A 24,731-nucleotide genomic window follows, 5' to 3' on the forward strand; every position below is an offset into this window, starting at 1 on the left:
TTTATAGCTTAATTACTATTGGCATGTTATTAATTAGTAAGGTACAAAATTAAAAAAAAATTTAAATAATGTATAACAGCGTTGGAAATATTTATGTTTTAAATTTTTTTTCTCAACAATTCTAGTTTTCAGTTTTTTATAAAAATGAAAAAATTGTGATTAACATGCAATTTTTAAATCGAAATTCAAAAAAAATAGAAGAAGAATTTACAGAAGTAGTTACAGATATGGCTGATTCATCTTGTGTTGTTTTGAGGTTTACTGAAGGTATTTCAGAAGAAGCTTCAAATTGGTTTTGCAAAATGATTGTGAAACCAGGTATTTTTTTTTAATAATTGAAACAAAATTATGTGAAAAAAATGTTTAGAAATTACTACAATAAATAAGTTTTAGTTTTCATTATTTCATTAATGTATTACTATAGGTACGTGAGTAAAAATTTCATGAATACTATAATGTTATGTATCATTAGAAAGAAGATTATTACAGTATTTTAAAGGTGAAAAATTATTAAAATTGAACAATTGTTTCAAAAGTTATGACGGTTTAAGTACCGATTTTTCTATATATGGATTTGTTGAAGAAACTGTAGTCAAAATAATGTTTTTCTTCACTTAAATTGTCATAGCTTTATCTATTCTGATCAAAATGCAAATATCTTGGTGTCAAAAGATAGTTGTAAGAGTGGGCTACAATGTTATGTTAAACTCTAACCACCGAGCATATCGGAAGGACAGAGGGGGCACCTAACCACCACCTTGCCTGTATGAAAAAAAGTTTTTTTTTATAAAAAAAGTTTCTTTAAAGACATAAGCAATATAAATATTCAAAAAAGTTGTTTAAATTTATATTAAACCACCAAAATATATGAGAAGTGTATGTTAGCAATAGAGGTGGGTGTGGTAGTGATATACCCTAATATCAAAAACAACTTAATTTTATAAATATTTATATCTTTACTAAAATGAGTAAAATTAGTATACAATATAAAATTATGTTATACAAGTTCTAACGTATACAAGTGGTGATTCTATTACAGAAGGGCCTCCTCCATCCAACCTAAAAAAAAATTGCTATTACTGTTTTCAAAATTTAAATAATAAATTAAAAAATATATATGAAATCGGAATTGAATTAAAAAATAAATTAGGGAGATGAATGTAAAACTCATAGTAGATATGTTGATGATGTTTTAGTACTATAATATCAAAAAATGTTTCAATTATTGAAATATCTGATTGAATATTTAAAGTACAACAACAAAGAAGTAAAAAACATATTCCACTAGATAAAAAGATACATTAGTGGTGCATCTATGGCCATAAGAGAGTGGAGTATAAGGGAGGATGTATCCAAATATGTCATAAGAAAGGGGCATTCTAATGCCCCTTCCCCCTCTAATCAAAAATTATTATTTAATTGGATATATGTTACTAAAAAAGTTATACAACTACTATTGTGGGGGCTATAATTATAAGTCGTTGGGCTGTAAAAAAACATATCCATGGACCATACATTATAGTTAACAAGCTAGCCATTTTGTTTGGTCAACAAACAAATTCCCTGTTTCAAAATAAATAAATGAAATGTTGACATAAAAAAAAAAGTAATTTATAACTATTTTAAAGATAATATAATATATTTTTGTCTTGGCTTTTAGTGAATGATTAAAATGATTAATTCCAGTAATGAAATTATATTTTAATCATTTTTAATGATAGACACCACGTGAAGGTAAGCCAAAGCCGTCTATCAAAAAATTAAACAAGTTACAACACTTGCTGTATAATTTAGGTAAGTCACAACACTTCCTGTATTGTTTAGGCAAGTCATAACACTTGCTATATAGTTTAGGCAAGTCACAACACTTGCTGTATTATTTATGCAAGTCACAACACTTGCTGTATTATCTATGCAAGTCACAACACTTGCAATACATTTTTGGCAAGTCACAACACTTGCAGTGTTATTAAATTAATTAATTTGTAACTCACCGGAAACAACATCAGCAGCAAGCTGGATCTTTTTCATGCAATAGTCAACAGCTTCATTATCAGTTTCATCATCTTTCCAGTAAGAAATGGTGTTAATGAAGTCATTTTTTCTTTTATTAACTTTTTCTACTCTGCTGCTATACCAGCAACATGACTAAAAGTTGCTTGCTCTGATGTAACATAAAACTTTTTCATTCAGGATCCAGTAAGAAGTTTTCCAAATACTGCAAGTACACACATTTGTTTGATTGCAGTTGCACTACAAAATACTGTTCGAAGAGTTGCTTGAAAACTTTTACACTTTACTGTTCCAATTATAAGATATTGTTTAAATTTACTGTGATGCTTTGTTAAAATAAAGCAAGTATGGAAAAGAATGTGAAGTCTGTTTCCACAATACCTAGGAATGATACCTCGTGGTAAATCATTATTATTTAAAAAGTTTACAAAACCTTGTGGATCGCCTCTTACATCTTTAAATCTCATTTTGTTTATAGCTAAAATAATCAAGGTTGCGATGCAGTCATTTCCAAACAATTTGCATTTCTCATTCTCTATAGACTTCAATGCTGAACTGCATGATGTGACAATTATATCAAGAGGGGAAAATGCCAGAATGAACTGTATTTGAAAACTAATAGTAAATGACTAAATACTAAAATATTAGATCATATAACAGGGATATAACTAACTGATCCTCTCTAAAGCAACTTCATCTAAACAAAAATAAAATGAACTTTATTTTACAAAGTAGTATAAAAATTTGCATATAGTAAATCATTTATATATATATATATATATATATATATATATATATATATATATATATATATATATATATATATATATATATATATATATATATATATATATATACATATATATATATATATATATATATATATATATATATATATATATATATATATATATATATATATATACATATATATATATATATACATATATATATATATATAAAAATCTTAGGTTCCTTTGCTCACCTCAAGTTTATTTGACCTTTTTTTTTTAATAAACCCACAGAATCTACATATATATATATATATATATATATATATATATATATATATATATATATATATATATATATATATATATATATATATATATATTATAGTATCTATATAATAACTACTGAGCTATTGAATACAGAAAGTAACTAATTGATGTTGTTGGCTGACGCCATTTCACTACAACTTTGAACATCTAAAACAGCGAAAGAAATATTTAAGTTATACATAAAGGTTTAGATAGTGGAGAAATGATAATTTAAAAACACTTTAATAAATTTATATTAAAGTAATTTATTTATAAAGACGTTCCTTGGTAAATAAAGACAGCGTTCAAACTTCAAATTAGATATGATTCATAACTAATTTGATTCATATCTAATTTATATTATGAATATGATATGAAATACTATGTGAAATCTTTATTTTCTCTCTCCATTTTATTTCTAAATGAAATATAAAATCAAGTCTTATTTTATTATTTACTGAAAATTGTTTTAATAAACAATTTCTTTTAAATTTACAAATTTTTTAATTATATTTTTACTATAAAATATCTAGGTTTACGATATCAATTTATGACATAAGTCAAATATTGCTAATATGAATGCTATATATATAAAAAAATATATATATATAAATAATCAATGAACCCCTCTGTCTCCCGCATTAACATCAGGGAAAATGTAAATTAGGTAACAGAAGTGCAGCAAGAAATAGGGTGACTAAAAAAAATATTTTTCAACAAAATTTGACAGGTGCATAAATAAATGAATAACTTAAACAAAAAAATTGGATAGAAAAAAAAAAGAATATATCCTGGACATTAATTTCACCATGGAAGTACGACCAAAATTTTGACATCAATAAACTCGTTAATATATCAAGTGAGTATAATCAAAACCAAATCGAACTAATGCTTCAACTATTCTTCTTTCTAAAAGTAATCTATGTTGATAACATATACTAAAAAGTTATTCCACAAACCTTCCTCAAGCATGCTAACTTTGCAGAGACTGCGAAAAACGTGGCACAAAATTTTGGCACAAAGTTCGGTTCTGTAAAATGCGATAGTCATGCACCTAATTACTATAAAAATTAACACATATACGACATAACAAAATATACTTAGGTTGTAAGGAAAGGTCATAAAACTCTCCTATAAAAAAAGAAGAGTTTTTTGTATTTTATTTTAACTTTTTTAACTTTTTAAAGTAATTTCCATCATTATCTATACAAATTTGCATCTTTTCAAGCCATTTGTCAAATATTTTATACTCTTCTTTGGATATACTTTGAAGTAGCCTTGTTATGTGGTTTTTTTGACTTTTTGACATCAGTATCGTAATCTTGATTTTATTAAGAGCCAATAATCAGATAGATCTAAGTCTGGTGAGTATGGTAGGTGGCAGGTGTCTGGTAGGTGGCAAATTATTGTGATTTTAGCTTGGTTAAGACAATTTTTGATGGTTTGAGTTATATGGGGTTGAGCGTTATCATAAAGAAATTTAAAATTTTTGAGTGTCTGTTTAGCACTGTTTCAGTTGCCTACCCCTATCAGGGCCGTAGGAACAAAAATTATATTGGGGGGCAGTACTACCCCAAAATAGTTTTAAGGACCTTTTTTTTTTTTTAAGTCATTGTTTCAGTCAATTTCTTCAAAATTATTTATTTAAAAAATTATTGGGGGGGGGGGGGACAAATGCCCCTGCTGCCCACCTGGTTGCTATGGGCCTGTCTATCATTTTATGATTAATTTCGATAGAGAATTTCATGCTGCTTAAGAATCATATAAAAACATTGACTTGATAGTTTGAGAAAAGCTCTCTAATTTGATGTTGAAGTTTAAAAAGTTTCACCAAAAATGCAAATAATCGCCATTTTCTTCATACTCGAATATGATTAGATTCTTTTTCTTAGTTAATTTAAAATAGGTTAATTTTTATTAACACTTTAAAGAAAAACTATTTAAAGTCAAACTCATTAGTTTCTAATTGATTCTGACCCTAACCCTGACCCTAACCATGTACATTTAATTGCGCCAATCTCTATTTGTCAGTCGATGTATGTACATTTAATTGCAACAATCCTAGTTTGTCAGTCAATGTATGTATATTTACTTGCGCCAATTCCTATTTGTCAGTCGATGTACATCTAAAAAGCTGTTTCAAAGATTTTTTATTAAAAAAAAAATATATATATATATACTCATTATAATATTTAATTGAATTTCAAAAAATTTCAATAATGGCGAAAGTAAAAACCAGGTTGCATGATTAAAAAAAGATTTTCTAAACGATTGATTTCTAGATAAAAACTGATTAAAATATATTTTTAAAAAGATGATTATATTAGTGTTTTTCGTATAGTTTTTTAAACTTCAAGATCAAATTAGAGTGCTTTCCTCAAATTTTCAAGTCAATGTTTTTATATGATTTTTAATCAGAGGGGTAGGAAACTGAAACAGTGGCGACTGTTTTAGACGTTTTTTTCTCATGTTAGAGGTTTAAAAAATTTTCTTATATAATATTGACTAATAATAGTTTCTCCCTTTGTTGGCATAACCCTAATGAACAACACCTGTTATTTTTAAGAAGATTTAGAACATAGTTCTTGGACTTCACCAATCCAACTAGCATTGGCCGACTTTTGTTCAACATGTCTCAAATAATGACTTATCCCCTGTAATAATACTACATAGTCTTTGTTTTCTTTGAGACTCTCTTTAGATAAAGTAGCCCAACTGGCACTACTCAAACTTTGTTAACTACATTATCAATGGGAGAAAAAGCCATAATAACCTTTTATAATTCTATCCAAATTTTTTGCGCAACTGTAGCTAACTTTAGGTGTCTTTTGATTAAAATTTAATGTAATTTATTAGAGGTTGGGAAATGCTTATCGACCAATTTAAAAAAAACACATTTCCTATGTTAATGGAAATTTTTTTGCTATATAAGGGAGGGGGAGGGGGTTGAACCAAATTACATTTCTAGTTCTATTTTGCTTTTTTGTATTCTTTTTTTCAGGGTCAAATTTTGGTTCAAATTTTGAAAACCACTTTTTTTAAGTGTATCCTAAAAAAATTTAGAGGAATTGAATACATTTTCATTAAAGGTGTCTTGGTGAAGTCTGTTATTAATTAAAATCTAGATTTGTTTTAGAATTTTAGGTTGACGATTTGAGTTAATATTAATATACAATAATTCATTGTTTGGTTTTTTGAAAGGCTTATATGAATTTTCAGAGATGTTAAATGTAACATCAAGAAAATTTACAATTTTTAAACTTATGCTTATTTTGATTTGAAAACCAATATTTTTGAAAATTTTTATATCTTTTCTAACATTTATTGATATGCTGACCAGATTTTTTATGCATTACCATTAAACCATCATCACGATAAAGGCCTAAATCATTAACTAAAATATATATTCCGACAAATTCACAAATTTCTGCTCCATCATAAGTGCCAATTATTACATCAAATCAGTCATTTATGTTTTTTTTTCCAGGTTTCCTTATTAAAATAAGGTAAGATTTTGTTTAAGGATAAGTTTAAAATTTATTGTATTCATTTTTAAAACTTTTAATTGTAGTATAACAGTAAAACAACAATAATTTGGTATGTGTAAAAAGATCTTAATGATCTTGTTAAAAATTTTAATAGTTTTAATAATTTTTTTATCACTATCAGAATTTTTGAAAACAATCAATTCGAAATTCGGAATGTCATTTTAAGTTTCTGATTCAGATACCTACTTATTATTACTCAATGATTATTATTATACTTACTCCTGTATTCAATGTTTTCCTTGATATTAAAATAAAACTTATACTAATTAGTGTTATTTTGTGTCTTGGTGTTAAAAATTGGCATAATTTTTCTAGACTGCAGACAAACAAGTGTTAAACAATCTCTTTTCATCTTACCAAAAACCAAAGCAGAAACCACTGTCACCATCTTTATATAACATTCTACAGCTTGTGTGTGACACAGTTACTTTTCTCAAAGATCAGTTAGTTAAATGTGATGCTCTTTTTCCTATTTAAGTTTCTCATCAGTAAGCTGCATTGTTAATGGTGGCTCATTCGTTGTGAATGACCCCAATTGATCAACTCCCACTATATATATAAAAATGATACAATAATTAAAGTATTACTAAGTATAATATTTTAATTATTGTATCATTTTTATCTAATTTATTGTAGGGTTATAAAATATTAAAATATAAAATCCTATCAGTATCATAAAGTATACCAAGTATACCACATTTAAAAAAATTGCAATAAGATTGATAAATTATAAAAATGTAGGGAGATGACGCTATAATCCACTAATCACAGTGTAAATAGTTTTGTTTATACCCAGACTACACCATTACACCCAGACTAACACCTAACTAATTAACTAATACAAATAAAATTGGTAATATAGTTACAATTTTTATTGTTTTAAATAAAACTAAATGTGAAACACATTTATCATTAAATCTTAGAAAATAATTTACCTTTTTAACAAATTTTTAATGACTATTCTAACAAATTTTCAACAAAATTCTCTAACAAAATTTATGAAGGTTTGTCATGATTGGTTGATTAAGCATTCCAAATAATCCTTGACAACTGAATTTTAAGAATTATAACAAAAAAAAATTCTTTTTTATTTAAAAGTAATCTGATGTTTCAAAATAATTCATACTTCTTGAAATAACTATACAATAGTAAATTATTGTTAAATTTAAACTTTAAATATTGCAATTATAGCCATGCATTCTAAAAATATAAAATTTTTACATTAAATGATTTCTGAGACCTAAGGTACTGCTTTGACACTTTTAGTTTGCTGAAGCACTATATACGCATTGCATAAAAATCTTTTACACTATTGGTACCACCTTCTGATTGAAGTTTTTTTGATGAAGTTTTTAAAAATTTGTTTAACCATTTTGAATTTTTATATTTTATTAGAGATAAACTTAACAAATAAATTATAACTTAAGTTTCTCTGTGTATCCTTCTTTCATATCCTTTAAAACTAATCAAAATTTAAAATACTTTCTAGTTTTTTATAGTAAATGTATTTACTAGTCTTTTTTTTTTTTTTTACATATATATTTTGTTTTGACCGAATACTAACTCAATCTTATGCAGTAGTAATGGCTGCTGCGCTGAGAAACAAGTCAAGTAAAGTACTGTCTGGGACATGGTGAGGATAGAACTCATGTTTTGCTAACAAAGCAAACCTTCTGATATATGGTAACCCTCTGATGTAATTGGATATGCGGTAATGATAAGCAAACTTTTCATTACCGCATATCTAATTTTAAATTGGTATTTAATATATCTAATAAATTCATCATAGTTTAATTTACTATTTGAGGAGATGATAGATAAAATTTAATGATAAAAAAAAAAGAGAGAAAATATAAAAAGCATGAAAATTGTTTAAGTAAAAAAAAAAAAAAATTTATCATTACCTGCTGTTATTTATTTAATCTATGAGTTGAATTTTGTTTCAGTTTTGTATGGTGGTGCAGGTCTTGAAGTGAAGAAATATGACTGTAATGATTCTGAAGTTTGTAATCAAATATTTTTGATATCTGCAAGCATTAACAATCTAATTTTGGCAGCTGAAAAGTTTGAGCTACTCAAAAGAGATCAATTTGGAAAATTTACTCCATTTACAGTAGACAATAGATATGAATTTGAGAACTTTGAAGATAAAAATGAAAATTTTTTTACTTCTTCTGAAAAGCAATGGTTAATAAACTCATTACTTTCAAGTGTAGTTTGCAATGATGACAAAATTAAAAATGTTCCTGGTTTGCCAAAAATAAAGGTTTTTAATGATAGGCCTCTTTGTAAGTATTTGCTTTTTCTTTCATTTTTTAAAAATGATATCATTTTAAAAAAATTAAAAAATGATATCATTTTTTCATTTTAAGATTTAATTTCATAATACAAAAGCACCAATATTTTTCATATGTAATTTCATAATACAAATGCACCAACTTTTATTGCATAAATTTTATGTATTTTTACCCTTAATTTGTTCGAAATAATTTTTAGTTTGTTGTGTTTATTTCAACATAAAGTGTAAATGCAGTTTGTGGTGAATGTCTCAAAGTACAAAATATTCTGTTCTTTTATTATTTTTGCAGGAGAATCAAATAACTTATCTTACAATGCAAAATTAAAATATGTTTAAAAGATAAACAGTTACAACCTACTCTGATTTTATCCCTACATTTTTTTCTCTTATTATCTGCTCTTCTCTCATAATTTGCTTTTTCTCCTTAATCTTTCTCCTATAAATAGCCTGTAATCCAAGAATAAAATTTAGTGTCTTTAAAAAATAAGTCTGCTTTTGTTTATAACCATATAAAAAAGCAAATCTGAAACCATTAATCTTTGTTTCAAAACGGAAACTATCTAGCACTGATTATAAACATTGCAATTTTGTTTTATTATAAAATACGCGGTTTTTAGGTTTTTATTATAAAATACGTATTTAGTATATTATAAAATACGTATTAGGTATTTAGATTGTATTATAAAATACAGGAGATTTTCCTAAAATTTTGAACCCAAAGAGATTTTTGCTCAGGAAATTTAGAGGAGATTTTCCTAAAGTTTTGAACCCAAAAACAGGAGATTTTCCTAAAATTTTGAACCCAAAGAGATTTTTGCTCAGGAAATTTAACAATACTACTCAAGCCACTTGACATTTTCAATAAAAATTTGCCTCATTTATTTAATTTAATTCAAAATTGTTGACTTTTGGAATTATTGATTTTTGGAATTAAAATGGAAGCTGTCATCCCAAATTCCTGGAAAGAATATTGATTGTGTATCATTAATTTATCTTTACGGATGATACTTTACTGAAACTGTTTACTGAAAAAAGTTCTTTTTTACTGAAAAAAATTCATGCATTTTGTAATACTTGATCAAAGTACTATTTTCTAGATTTATTTTTTATTCAGATTTTTTACCGGATTTTAATGATGTTCTAAAAATCTTTGATTTTTAGAACATCTTTAAAAAATAAATTCAAAGAAAAATTGTTTAAATACTTTTATGACTATTTCTAGAGCAAAGTTTCAATATCGACAGCAAAAACATGGAAGCCTGAGCTTGCCAAGTGTTTAGTTAGTGAGTATCTTATCAAGTAGATTTAGATAGAAAAGTAAAAAAAATTTAAGTACAAATTTTACTCTAAATTTTATGTCAATATAAAAACTTTATTTATAGAAAAGTATTTGTAGAAAAGAGAAAGAGAAGCAACATTACAATAATGTGATAATGGTTGGAGGTTGGCTGCAAGAGCAGTTCCAACTGTTTACAATGTTTTTTTGCACCTTAACTAAAATAGAAAGGGCATCATTAGAAGATCCGTCCCAGATATGGCAGCAGTATTCCATGCAAGGACGGATTTGAGATTTATAGAGATAAAGAATAGAATCCTGAGTAAGAAAGTGTTGAGCTCGATAAAGAGATGCAACCTTAGCAGATGTTAATTTTGCAATGGATTTGATATACCATTTCCAAGAAAGATTGGAAGTAAGTTAATCCTAGAAGATGAAGGGTAGATGACTCATCGAGTACATTACCGTTAATAGTTATAGGAAGATCTAAATTATTGCCATAACGATTGGCTGAAAAAAATTGGGTTTTATCTGAATTAATGTTCACCAGCCACTGTGAGCCCCATGCTGTAGCAGAAGTGAGATCCTTTTCAAGCTCAAATCCCCCCTCCAAGCAATCAGATAGTGTTGGCTTCTTATCATGACAAGAATAAATAGTAGTATCCTCAACGAACAATGCCACCTTAGATGTGATAATACCTGAAATATCATAAATGTAAATAAAAAAAAGAGTATAGAGCCAAGGATTGAACTTTGAGGAACCCCTGAGGTTACAGGATATGAAGAAGATTGCTATCCATCGAGAACAACTTTTATACTACAATTGGAAAGAAAGGATTCAATAATCTTAAAGATGTTACTAGATACACCGTAAGAAGAAAGCTAAATTTTATCAAAAGCTTTAGAAATGTCAAGAGCGATAGCCTTAACCTCTCCACCTCTATCTAGTGCACAATAAAGCCTATCATTTATTACTATTAGTAAATCAGCTGCAGAACTGGAAGATCGAAATCCATATTGATGAGCAGAAACTAATTTATTACATTCAAGATGAGAGATTAAGTATTTGTTAAGACTCAACAGAAGAAAAGTTACTTCGAAATCCACGAATATTAGTGAATGATAGGTTTAGAGAACTTGGTGATGACATGTTTTTTTGTGTTTTATATTTTTGGTACTTTAGTCATTTTAAATTTATTAAAGAACTTGACTCAAAGCATAGATTATACTCAGTACACTATTTAATAGTCCAAGCAATTGCCTCATTACTATTAATAAACCTTAAGTCGTAACAAAGGGCTCCAAATGTGGCCTCAACAATGCACACCAAAGGTACAAACAGGAACACCATCCATGCGCAACATGGCTATGCTAATACTCTGATATTTTTCAGCTGTTGATGGAATCAGAGCTGCTACAGAGTTTGGGAAACCTGACTACCAGCTGGCGTCAGAACCAAAAAACTGAGTTTTAGAACTCTACCCTCATTAGGAGATAATAGAATGAGTTGCTTATTTATAAAAACAGACACACAGGCAAAACCCATGTATTGAGTCAAGAAGATCCAGCATTCAACATCCTAAACTGGAAACAATGTATTAAAAATACATCTGCACCAGTCTAATAAAAAAGGTAGATGAAGAAGGGGTGCGAGGCTGGTCAACATATAGAATAAGTATACCCCTTAAGTCTTTGCCTAAGAGGCCTTCTACAAGACAGTAGCCGGATGCGTTTAACATCTGCCCAAGATGAGTATTTTTATCAAGACACCATCTCTAGCCTTTACTCAATCAAAAGCCCCAATTTCAGATTTTTATTTTAGATTGCCACCATGTAATATTTGTTTACTATATTGTAAGAAATTTGCTAAACAAATTTGTTATGGCTAGTTAAGTGCTAATAAATATCTATCAACTTTTGCTCCTATTGATAAAACCAAGATGATAGGGTATCTAAAATAGCGGAGAGAAGGAAATTTTATTTCCATTCTTTATTGATTTACTTGAGGTATCATTAATTTTTTCTAATTTATTCTAGGATAATCAAGTTGATAAACTGTCTGACAAACGCCAAACAAAGTTAAGAACTTTTTCAGAAAAGGCTTTGAAATTTTACCTATTACCTATTTGATGATTTCCTAACACAAACAAAAAAAAATGTTTTTATAATAAAATAGGTTTCAAAGACTTTCAATGTAATTTAAAATTTTCGAAATAAATAAATAAAATTTTCATGTTAATTTTAAAATATGCATCCTAGGTATTAAGTTAAATTAGTTGGATTTGGAACAACATAGATGAAAACGGAGCAAACATCCAAAACTTTGATTTTGCAGACAAACCTGTGAATTAAATAGCTGAACACTTCAAGAGCCATTATGCACTGCATTGTTCATGTAAGTGTTATAGCTCAATGGAAAGAATTGTTAAACTATGCACAAAATTTTTTATCCCCATTTGAAACTCAATATTGTATAACTTTGTGGTGTCTATGTATCACCTTGAAAAGAAGCTCTTTTACTGTTGTAGAGCCTTTATTTATTTTACTTATATTCAAGGCCAAACTGGAAATGATATTTTTGGAAAAAAGCTACTGTACCTTGTTAACTGAAGTTTGTAAAGAAAACATTTTGTGTATATTAAAAGGTAAGCCATTATTCTAGCAGTTTGACATTCTTCCTGCAAAATTAATTGAATGATTATGAAAGATACCCAAAGCAAAAACATTTTATTTTTTTGCTTTAGTCTTCTTTAGTCGTCTATTTGCAAAGTCCAAGTTAAAAAAAAAAAGGCAATGGCTTCCCTAATAACATTGATAGCTGAGAAGAACTTTATTGGATCTCTTTTAGACTAAGCATGCTAAAATTATTTTCAAAAACATCTTTTTTTTTTTAATTTATAAGAAAAAAAAAATTGAAAATTAGTAATTTTTGTCGTCGCTTGTTCTAATATTTTTACATTTATAGTTTTTTTATATTTCTTGAATAACCTTTGTAGTGCTTCAACGATCAATGCACAAAATTGTCCAAATTTATCCTCTGCATCACATTGAAAGCCTTAAAAGTTTAGAAAATCAATGGTATCTGGGTTGGGAACAACCAATCAGTAAGTAAGTAAAAGAGCTAGCAATCAAATGTATTTTTAAAATTTATTTTGAAAAAAAAATAAAGTGTATGAAAACAGATTTGAAATAATTTAATTTACAGTTTGAATTTTTTTTAGATGCAATCAAAAGTTATTTTGGAGAATCTATTGCATTGTATTTTACATTTCTTGGTTTTTATACAAAGTTTTTACTGCCTACAGCTGTCATTGGAATACTCCATTACTTTTTCATTGTTGATGAAAATCACTCAGAAAATGTTTGGTTTGCAGTTTTGAATGTGGTTTGGGCCACTGTGTTCTTAGAATTGTGGAAAAGAAAATGTTCAGAGTCAGCATTTAACTGGGGTCGTCTTTCTAACAGAATAAAAGGTTCGTATCATTTTTAGTTTAATAATAACATGATTAATATTTAATAAATTTTATTATTTAAATGATTTAATAATATTATATCTTCTAAAGAAAATGCTAGTAAATGACAATTTTTATTTCATGTTTTGTTTTTGTAGATGATTTTGGATATAATGAGAAACCACGCCCTTCCTTTAAAGGTAAATTGCGAACAAGTCCGATAACTGGAATGCAAGAACTATATTACCCCACATGGAAAAATCAAATGAAATTGTATTTCATTTCATATCCACTTCTGTTAATTTCTCTGTTGTTAGTTACTGTTGGAATGCTTTTCTATTTTCACTTAAATGAAAAAGTTCAAAAGATGTATGTTAATCAAACTGGTATTTGGGTAATATTAGCTAAGCGAGCACCAAAAGTTGCTTATGCTATTTTGGTCTGGATTTGTAGCAATATTTATGGAAAAGTTGCAGTTATCTTAAATGATTGGGGTATATATATTTTGTTATGATTACAAAATATTTTATGAATAGTTAAAATTTTTAAACATTGACCAAATATTTGCATAATAAACTATTATTAGTTTTTTTACTCTAATTTATTTTGTTTTTTTTACTTTTACAGAAAACCATCGAGTTCAATCATCATACAATAATCATTTAATTGTTAAACTTGTTTTTGTATGTAATATTTTACTTTTAAGTTTATCTTTCGTAATTCTTAGAATTTATTGATTCTATGAATTGATAGTTATTTTTTTTAATTTTATGGTTTATGATGCTATAATTTGTTATTTTTATGTATTGTTTATATATTTTATGTTATTTGTAAGTTCTAATGAATTTTTTTTAGTTTAACTTTGTTAACAGCTTTCTATCATTATTTTACATTGCATTTTATCTTTGTGATATGGCAATGCTTCGACAGGTAAACTTCATTGCAATTATCAATATTATACATTATTTATATTATAAATAAAGTTTATTACAGTACACTGCTTCAATTTTTAAAGTTAAACTAAAAGGTTCTTTAACCAATCAGGTTTCTTACACAAGGTATGTTAAAAGGTACCAATATTTTGGGTGTGCACAAAATGGATTCTACTTTTGGAATTAAATAAAATAGATATTTTATTTTAAGAGTTAATTATGTTAGTTATTCTTGGTGTTATTATATTTGGTGTTATTCTGATCTAGATAATTAGTTGAATTTTTAGTTTTTAAGTAATTTTTTTATGTGAAATTTTTATGTTGTATTAAATCTGTTATTGTTTTAGTTGCTTGTTTGTTTTTTGACAACTTTTTTACATTTTTACAACATTTTTACAAATATTTTTTAGTTGTGATTGACTTTTCATATTAATTTGATAGTTTTGATGCTATTCATATTCATACTAAAGTTACAGCTGGAAGATCCATGTTGTTTACTCAGCTCATAATAAAGTAAGTTACAGCTGAAAGATGGTGTTTGCCTAGCTCATACTAAAGTAAGTTACAGCTGGAAGATCCATGGTGTTTACTCAGCTCATACTAAAGTAAGTTACAGCTGGAAGATCCATGGTGTTTACTCAGCTCAGATGCTTCAAATCTTTTTATAGTCTTGTTAACATTCTTGTGAACAGCATCACAGATTTAATGACTGAAAGTTTCCAAAAGTTTTTTTTTTCTAACTAGAAACATGATGAGGTGTGACTGTATGATGTGAAATTTCCAACTTAGACAGGTCTTGTGAGTTGTATATTCCATCAAATAATGATCCAGGTTGAACATTTCTGTGACTAATTCTTAAATACCTACTGCTGTACTCAAGAGATATTTTCATTCTAAAACAAGTTTCTGTCACAAAAGTGTAAATACATGAAATAAATGAATGAATGAAAAAAACTAACTTATTGCATACCCTTTTTGGATTTCCTTAACATCCTCTACTCTACATTAGTATCTCCTGTATCTTCTTTACAGTAACAGCAAGCATTCTTTCCTAAATGTTGCATTAAAATTAGTGTTGTTTACAAAAAGACTTTAAATAATAAATTAAAAATAAATCAACTTTTTTAATTTCTTAAATTAAGATTTTACAATTATATAAAATAGTAGTAAATAACTGACTTTTCCTTAATGCCTATAATTTTAGTGTGGAAAGAATATTTATTTGTCTTTAGAATGGAAAGAATATTTATCTACATACTTTATTTCACCATAAAATATGAAAGTTTACAATAATATTTATAAACTCACATAAATAAGGTTAGGTGTCACTCATATAGTTAAAAACTAGTCAATGGAGTGACACCTAAAAAACAAAACAAAAAACAAAAAAAACACAAAAAAACAAATAATAATATTAATAATGATAACAACAATAATAACGATAAAAATAACAATAATGATAAGAAGATAATGATAAGAATAATAATAATGATAATTAAAGTGATCATTAATAGATTTCAAAACAAAAACTGAATATTATATACACAAATAAGAAAAGTTACAAACAGTTAAAAACTGACATAAAGTAACAACCTACTGTGAGATAAAAAACAGTTATCGTAAAGAAACTGACAATGATTAATTAATATTTATAAGATTTATAACCAAAATTAAAACTTTATAAGTAATATAATAATATGATATAATAGGAATAACAAATAATAATAACAAAACTCAAACAAAAAAACCACAAAAAAACAAAAACAAAAAAAAACTTAATAAAAACCAAACTTATAAAAAAAAAATTTTAAATCTAAAACGACACCAATAATAACTAAAAGAAAAAATTAAAAATTAAGTAAACATAAAAACAGCAGCAATACAAGAAACTCTTGCAAAGTAGAAAGTAAAAAATAAAGTCGAAATAAATAGATTAGTTTTCGTTTTTTACTTACGATTAATCGTAAGTAAAAAGCAAATAGAAAAAATAGATTTTAAATACCAATAGGAATGATAATAATATTAAGAATAATAATAGCACTAATATTAATAAATTAAGCGACAATTATTACAATAATAAAGTAATTATATAATATTAAAAAGTCAATATTAATTTTCAAACAACATTTTAATATATAAGTACAGACAGGGGAAATTCCAAACAGTATATACTGACAAAACGTAACAGCCTACCACACGATACAAACATTTATTGTAAAAAAATAATTTATAATATACAAAAAAACTAAACTTATGCACACAAGAATATGACATTATAATGACATATACGATAATATAATAAACATACATGAGAATATAAACATCGCACATATAAACACCGCACAAGGCAATATAAAGCACAAAAGTACATAAAACTAAACAAAGATTAAAAGTACACAACATTATAAACAATGTACAAAAATATATTTCAATATAATATACTGTAAAAAAACAATTAAAACTTATAAAAAGTGTTTTTTTTTTCTTGTCCGTTTTTAATTTCTTAAATTAAGATTTTACATTTATATAAAATAGTAGTAAATAACTGACTTTTTATCTGTCTTTACAATAGAAAGAACATTTATTTGTCTTTCGAATGGAAAGAACATTTATTTGTCTTTAGAATGGAAAAAATATTTATTTGTCTTAAGAATGGAAAGAATATTTATTTGCCTTTAGAATGAAAAGAAAATTCATTTGTCTTAAGAATGGAAAGAATATTTATTTATCTTTAGAATGGAAAGAATATTTGTCTTTAAAGTATCAAAAGTATCAATTTAAGATATTAAAGTAACCATGATTCTGAAAAATGCTTGTAGAACTGAAGTTGTTGAAAAAAAAAATAGAATTCATATTAAAACATAAAAATTAAAGCATTACATTCAATACAATGCAAAGTATACATAACTAGTTAAAATTTATGTATAGCTGTAATTATCTCCACAACTCAAACCTTTGTGTATCTCAGCCATTAAACTATTAAGGGCTTTACCATCTACAAAAGATTTATTTAAGGCAAATCTTCTATTCACGAAATTTTGACTTAAATAAAAATTCTGACGCTTTAAAAATATCTTTCAGTACAAAAGACATTAGTTGTTAGGAGCTTTCAGGATCATGAGAAAGTATAAAGATGTATGTTTTGCACTGTTGCAGATTTTATGCAAAGATATCTAATATCTTTACTTAACTTTTTGACAGCAATCTGTGCAAAAAGGTGCATTAATGCACCTTAATGTAACGTTGCTGGTATTAAAGCTCATAACCTTTAATGTAATGTTGCTGGTATTACAGCTCATAACCTTTTTTTCTTTTGCTCCCTCACTCAGTAACTTTTAACCTACTTTCCAGACAGTTATAATCACTAACCTTTCTTACCTACTTACTTTACCTATTACCTTCCTTTACTATAAGGTCTTCCTACTCTGGAGACAAAACTGTGATTTTTCTGGTTATTGTTTAATTAGTCTTTTTGTAATTATTAGGTTTTTGATTCTTTAATCAAATTTTAATATCAGGTTTTTAATTTAGTACTTTAAATTATCCTTTTTATTTTTTAATGTTATTTATCTCCCCAAGGACAAGAGGGCCACTGCAGTTGAGGAGGCTACTTTATTGTGGCCTTCGCTTTTTGATCCTGTAGAACTTGTTTCAATCTTGAATATGACTTTTTCTTTGTGGTTGATTGCCGTACCTGGTGACTTTTAACTCATAATTATTACAATAACAAGTCATGTTGCTCCTATATCTATAAATGTAGTTATACAAATTGAATCTTCTACTTTGCGTCTTCTCAGATAATCATTCATTACTGACCTTGCATTGAATTCTCTTATTGTTCTGCTTTTCTGTATGTTGTCATGCTTTGCTATAAACTCAAATCTCTCTGTAACTTTAATCTTAAATTTATAAAAATGGTGTTTTATTTAAGTCACAACAGCTTGTGAGCGAGTGTTTTATTTAATTCATAACAGCTTGTGGCCGAGTGTTTTGTTTAATTCATAATAGCTTGTGGGCAAGTAAAAATGCTTTAGACTCTCGTTCTATGGTGAAATAAAACTTTTTATTAAGAGAAAAGTTAAACAGACAAATCAAAAAGTACGTGCTATATTGGCCTTACCAGATACTGACAAGAATGATTTTATTTTTATGACATTGTAACATAAAGTTTCTTTTTAGCAACTTGCAACATTGTTAATAATTCAACAGCTAATTCAGCAAGTTCAGGAATCTTTTATACCTTACCTGAAGTACAAACGTCAATCTGTTAAAATAAATAAGAATGGAAATTGTGTTCGTTTTAAGCGAATTCGTGATACAAAGAATCAAGTCATTAAAGAAGGAAACTTGCCTCCGTATAATGTAAGTTCTAAATAGAAGCTTCTTTTTGTGTTTTTTTTTAAATAAACATAGAAAGTGAAAATAAATTTAAAAATAATAGTTAAAGTAAAAGTTATTACAGCTTTTTCCAATTAAAGTTTAAAATATTTTAATTTTTTATTTATTTATGTTAGTTTGTTTAATATAAAATTTATTTAAAATGTTTTGATCTATATCAACTGAACATTAATTTTTAATGTTTGTTTTTTTATTCTTTATTTTATTCAACCATATTAATAAACATTTACAAATGCTCATCGTAAATTAGTAGAATTTGGTTAGGTGTCACTCATATAGTTACAAACTAGTCAATGGAGTGACACCTAAAAAATATAAAATTCTTGAAAAAAATATAATAATAGCATAAAATGTAGCAATAATAACACATAACACAATAATAGATAAATATAATATAGATAAATAATAAATAAAGCAAAAATCAAACCACTTGATTTGTTAAAGAAATTATATATCAAAGACAACTACAGTACAGAGAGAAATTATAAAGAAATACACTCGAACAATATATTTTTAAATTGAATTCTGTTGAGCAGTTAATAATCTGTAACAAGGGGATTTTATTTTTTAGACTTTTTTATTTATGCAGGAATACACTGGTTCCATTGGGAAATACATTGTTTTATGGAAAACTTACTATATTTAATTGTGTTAAAAAAAAGTAGAGTATATCTTACTAATTTCTGTATTCCTGGTGTGATGATTATGAATTTCATTTGTTTTAATAAAAAGAATTAAAAAACAGTTTGGTAGTTTATTTTGGAGAAAGTCAAACACAAAAAGACAATTGTAAAAATTTACAAGACCATGGAGTTTTAGGATTTTTAGTTCAGAAAATTATTTTTAGATATCAGATCTCATTGGTGAAAATATCATTATTCTAATAGATGCGTGTTGTAAACTAGCAATGCTATTAAGTAAAAAATTACTTTTTTGACCCCAAACAATACAACAATAGCAAAGGTGAGAAGAGAATAAAGAATAATAAATATTTCGAAGAGTTTGGATAGGAATATAGTAACAAATTAGAGAAAGCATACTGTTAGGTCGTGTAAGTTTTTTTTAAGATAATACAGTTGATTATACCAAGATAGGCTTTCATCAAGATATACTCCAAGATACTTAAAATATTTTGACAGAAAAAGTTTTTTTCTGTTAATTTTAATTTTAATATTATCAATAGTTTTTTGAGGGGAATGAAAAATAATGTATTCAGTTTTATTGACATTCAAGGAAATAAATTACTATTTAACCAGTTACATAAGCGATTAAGATCTTGATTAACTTTTTTATAAAAAGTCATAAGTGGTTTGTTAATATATAAAAGGTTGGTATCATCAGCATAATGATGTACCATAGAATTATTTAATGAACAAGATAAATCATTTATATATAATAAAAACAATAACGGTCCGAGAACTGAACCTTGTGGAACGCCATATTTAATAACTTTATGTGTGGATTTAAATCAACGTATTCCGTAGTGGTTTAACTTTTTTATTAAAATAAAAAAGTTAAACCACTATGGAGTACGTTGTGGTTTAACTTTTTGAAACATTATATGTCCATATATTTATAGTTAATAGAGTTTTCTTCAAGGTTTACATCATTGTCATTGTTGCTATTAATTTGATGGTAAATGAAGTCATTAAGTTCATTATAAAGATTAGACTATGGTGTTTGGAAAAGATGATATGTTGTTTGAAAGTTAAATAATATGAATCACTTTATCATTTATTGTTTGCAGACGCAGCTCCTTATCAGATAAAGAACGAAATGGAAAAATATATTTTCTACATGAAATACAGAACGAAGATGTTTTAGACTTTTTCAATATCTTAAACTCCATATCATTCAGACAACAGCATTTTTTATGAAAAAGGTTTAGGCAATGATTACATTGAAGGTAGTGATGGTTTGTATTAATTTTCTTGAAACTATCTTTGCACTAAGTAGACATTTAAGTAGTACAGTTTAAAAAATGAAATGATTGAATGAAGTGAAAGAAGGAACAAGCAGTAATATGAACAGCAATATAACCAAAAATATTAAAAATAATTATAGCATATATTAATAATATAAATAAAATTTAATTAATGAAATAATAAGATAAAAATAATATTTAACAATTAAAATAAATAATGAAAAAAATACTATTAATAAGGTTAGGGAAGAATAACAAAAATATATATTAAAAATAAGTTATAGTTAATTAAATTATAAGTTATAAGTATAAAATAAAATAAATTATGTTAATATAATAAAAAATTATGAATGATTATATCTTAAGTAAAATATTCTAGTTATAATAAGTGAAAATATATAATAATAAATTATTAAGCTTATACTTAGTATTATAAGTTAATAAGTAAAACTAAAGTAACAAAGTTAACAAATTATATAGATATATAATAATGATAATAATAATAATAACTATATATAATAAACAATAAAATAAAAAAAATAAAAAATTAATGAAAAATAAACAAAACAAAGCTAGAAAAGAGAAATAAAATAAGAATAATTACATTAAATTAAAAGCGTTTTATAAAATAAACAAACTTTACTACAATCTTTTACTACAATCTTTTACTACAATCTTAAATTACAATCTTTTACTACAATCTTTCACTACAATCTTTCACTACAATCTTAAATTACAATCTTTTACTACAATCTTTTACTACAATCTTTCAGTTTGAAGTTCTTTTTTCTTTTTTTCTTTCTTTCCTTTTTGTATGACTTTTTATGTGCCTTTGTTCAAAGTTTATTTTTAAGATTGTTAACAAATTATTTATGCAGATAAAATAAATAATTATTTACTTGTTACTATAATTTAGTTTTATCTTTAATCTTTATATTTATCTTTTCTTTTCTTTTTCTCTTGTTGTTTATTTGTTTTCCTTTTTATACTTTTTATTATGTATTGTTTTGTTTCTTTATTTGTTTTTATCTGCTATATATATTTGTTTATTTTCAAATGCAATGCTTTAGAGTACTTACAATGACTATGTTGAGCTGTTTTTGCAATTTGGTTATGTTTTTATGTTTTCTGCTGCATATCCACTGGCCGGATTTTGGGCGTTTTTAAATAACATCGTAGAAATACGCACTGATGCTTTTAAGCTTTCTAAACTTCACCAAAGACCTTTTATTGAGCAAGCAGCCTCCATTGGTGCCTGGCAAGTAAGAGTGATTGTAGGGGAAAAGAGTGCATGTGTTGATCACTGTTTACATTTGTTATTTTTTAATTACAATATTAAGAAATTTTTTTACATATTTTTTTAGTTATTATTTTGATTTTGGTTTTTACCTACTGAAGTTCAAAGTAGTTTACAGAAAGTGAATGATGTACTAACAGTATACATGATCTGATCTAACTAGTGTCTTAAATTTTATTTTGTTTAGTTTGCTTTAATTTAAGTATAAGTAAAGAGTATAGATCAAAAGATTTTTTATATTATTCGTAGATTTTGATCATAAACAATTATTAGATGTTTCTATAGATAGACAATTTGTGTTGATATGATCTATTAACAGTGTTGTTTGCTTCAAATGCAAAAAAGTTAGTACAGCTTTCTTAACACCTTTTTTGTTTTAAAAAATTCTCTAGAGTATTTTTTGTAGTTTCAACTTTATTTTTTGTGGTTTCAGCTTTATTTTTTGTGGTTCCAGCTTTAAATTTGACTGTAACAATATTAAAATTTGACTTTAACAATCTTAAATGTCATATAGGCTAACAGGGCCATGTTGCGTATTAAATAACAATCTTAAATGTCATATAGGCTTACAGGGCCATGTTGCATATTAAATAAAAAACCAATTATTTTCAGTTTTACTGTAAACCTATATTACTCAGCCACTACACAGTTTTTGCAAAATATAAAATGATTAAATAAAAAAGTAGACAAAAAAAAGCTTATGATAAAATAATAATAAAAATGATCATGAGATTTTTGAATAATTCTTAGTAATATTTATTTTTAAGCATCCATAAATTGAAGGGGTTTTTTTTGTATTGGTTTTCTAATTGTAATGTCTTTAGTACTATTGCTATTTTAGATTTATGTTTTGTGTTGTTATTTTAGATTTTAACCATAAATATGTAAATTATAATACAATATATAAACTATAACATAATCTAATTTTGTAAAATAATAACATAATTGCCTTATCTAATTTTGTAAAACCATAAAACATCAAACAACTTTGTATATTGTTTGATTTTTATACTTTATAGTAAAAATGGTGATAAAAAGGTTAGCTATGTGGTTATCTACCTAACATGTTACAAAAAACACTCGAAAAAAAATTTCTAATTGACTATGTTCATTGATTGCATTCTTTACTCTTTGAATTATTTTTTTTTAAGAAATTCACATTTAATTTAAAAAAATAGTAAATGGTAAGATAATGTAATAAAGAATATAAAAAAAGAATAAAAGTGATTTTTTTTTTTTTTTTTTACTGTTTATCCGATTGGTGTAAAATTTGCATATTTAGTTTGCATTTGAAGTGATGAGTATTATTTCTGTGATTACCAATTGTGGAATTATAGCTCTTTCTAAAAGTACACAAGACTGGTTAATGAACGATCTTGGACCTTTGAAATATACTTTAATATTTGTTGCAATTGAGGTATTTATTTAAGTAATATATTTAGCAGTTAAATAAAAATAAATTAAATAACAAATTATTTTTTTTTCATAAATTTAATAAATAATAATTTTTTTTTTTCATGCAATCTGTTAATATCCAATTTAATAATAGTTTGATAATATTTGTTTATAGCATATGTTGATTATTTTGAAGATTTTTATTGCATATATTATTCCCGATGTACCTGGCTTTGTTTCACAACAACTTGCTCAAGCAGAGTTTAAAATTCAGCAAACATTAAAAGTAAGAGACTGATATTTTTTGGAAATAAAGTGTCAATGAACCAGTAATTGCATAAAATAAAATAAAAATAGTATAAACGGGAATTAAATATAACAGGTACAGCTACAGAATAGCAATAAATTTATGGTTTATACTTCACCAACTGATGCTTTTTGTATATATTAAAACATATATAATACTACATACATATATTAATTGACCCTTTTTTTTGTGTTGAAATTGCTACCATTTTGCTATTTTTTTATTTTATAGGAGAACCAGCATCAGTTTTGTACATTGGAAAAGCAAGAAATTATTTTTAAATAGAAACAAGAAGTGCATTAATATTTAGAATGCACTGATTTTTACATGCTTCGGGGACCTATTGTAATTTTCTACTGTAATTTGTCTCTTATTATTATTACTAGCAGTAAGCAACCCGTAATACGGGTTATTAGTAATTAAATCATTTATAACAATAAAAACACATTAATAACTTGATATATTATCTAAAAAATTAAATACAAATTTATCTATAAATAATACTTTAAGTTTGACTCCCTATCAGCAATGTCATTGCTTATAGTTAACGACATAAAAATTGTATTTACATCAGTTAAGTTCTTTTTAAAATCTGTCACAAGACAGCAGGTACCAGTAAAGGAAAGTCAATTAAAGCCTGCAAATACCTAAAAAAAGAAATTAAAAAAATTACAATTTTTAATTACAAAAGTATTATTTGCATTTTATTAGTAGAATTAGGATAATAATATTATAGAAAATATAAAGAACAAAAAAATAGCTATAACAGCCTTGTTTTATCAACACAAAACACAGTAACAGTAGCGCATAGCATAAGATATTTGTAAGCACACATTACTATGTGTTTCCA

General features: G+C 25.9%; 1 protein-coding gene across 1 annotated transcript; it reads left to right on the forward strand.

The window, feature by feature from the left end:
* Window positions 1–129: 129 nt before the first annotated feature.
* Window positions 130–24,335, forward strand: LOC100206780 (anoctamin-10). The gene is made up of 12 exons (XM_065805949.1): window positions 130–318; window positions 8,548–8,889; window positions 13,173–13,280; window positions 13,398–13,649; window positions 13,787–14,122; window positions 14,256–14,311; window positions 14,484–14,558; window positions 18,740–18,922; window positions 21,953–22,144; window positions 23,462–23,596; window positions 23,750–23,860; window positions 24,113–24,335. The coding sequence occupies exons 1-12, from the start codon at window positions 165–167 to the stop codon at window positions 24,164–24,166; spliced, it is 1,998 nt and encodes a 665-aa protein (XP_065662021.1). The 5' UTR covers window positions 130–164; the 3' UTR covers window positions 24,167–24,335.
* Window positions 24,336–24,731: the final 396 nt, after the last annotated feature.

This window comes from Hydra vulgaris, chromosome 09 (genome assembly GCF_038396675.1).
Source record: "Hydra vulgaris chromosome 09, alternate assembly HydraT2T_AEP".
NCBI lineage: Eukaryota > Metazoa > Cnidaria > Hydrozoa > Anthoathecata > Hydridae > Hydra > Hydra vulgaris.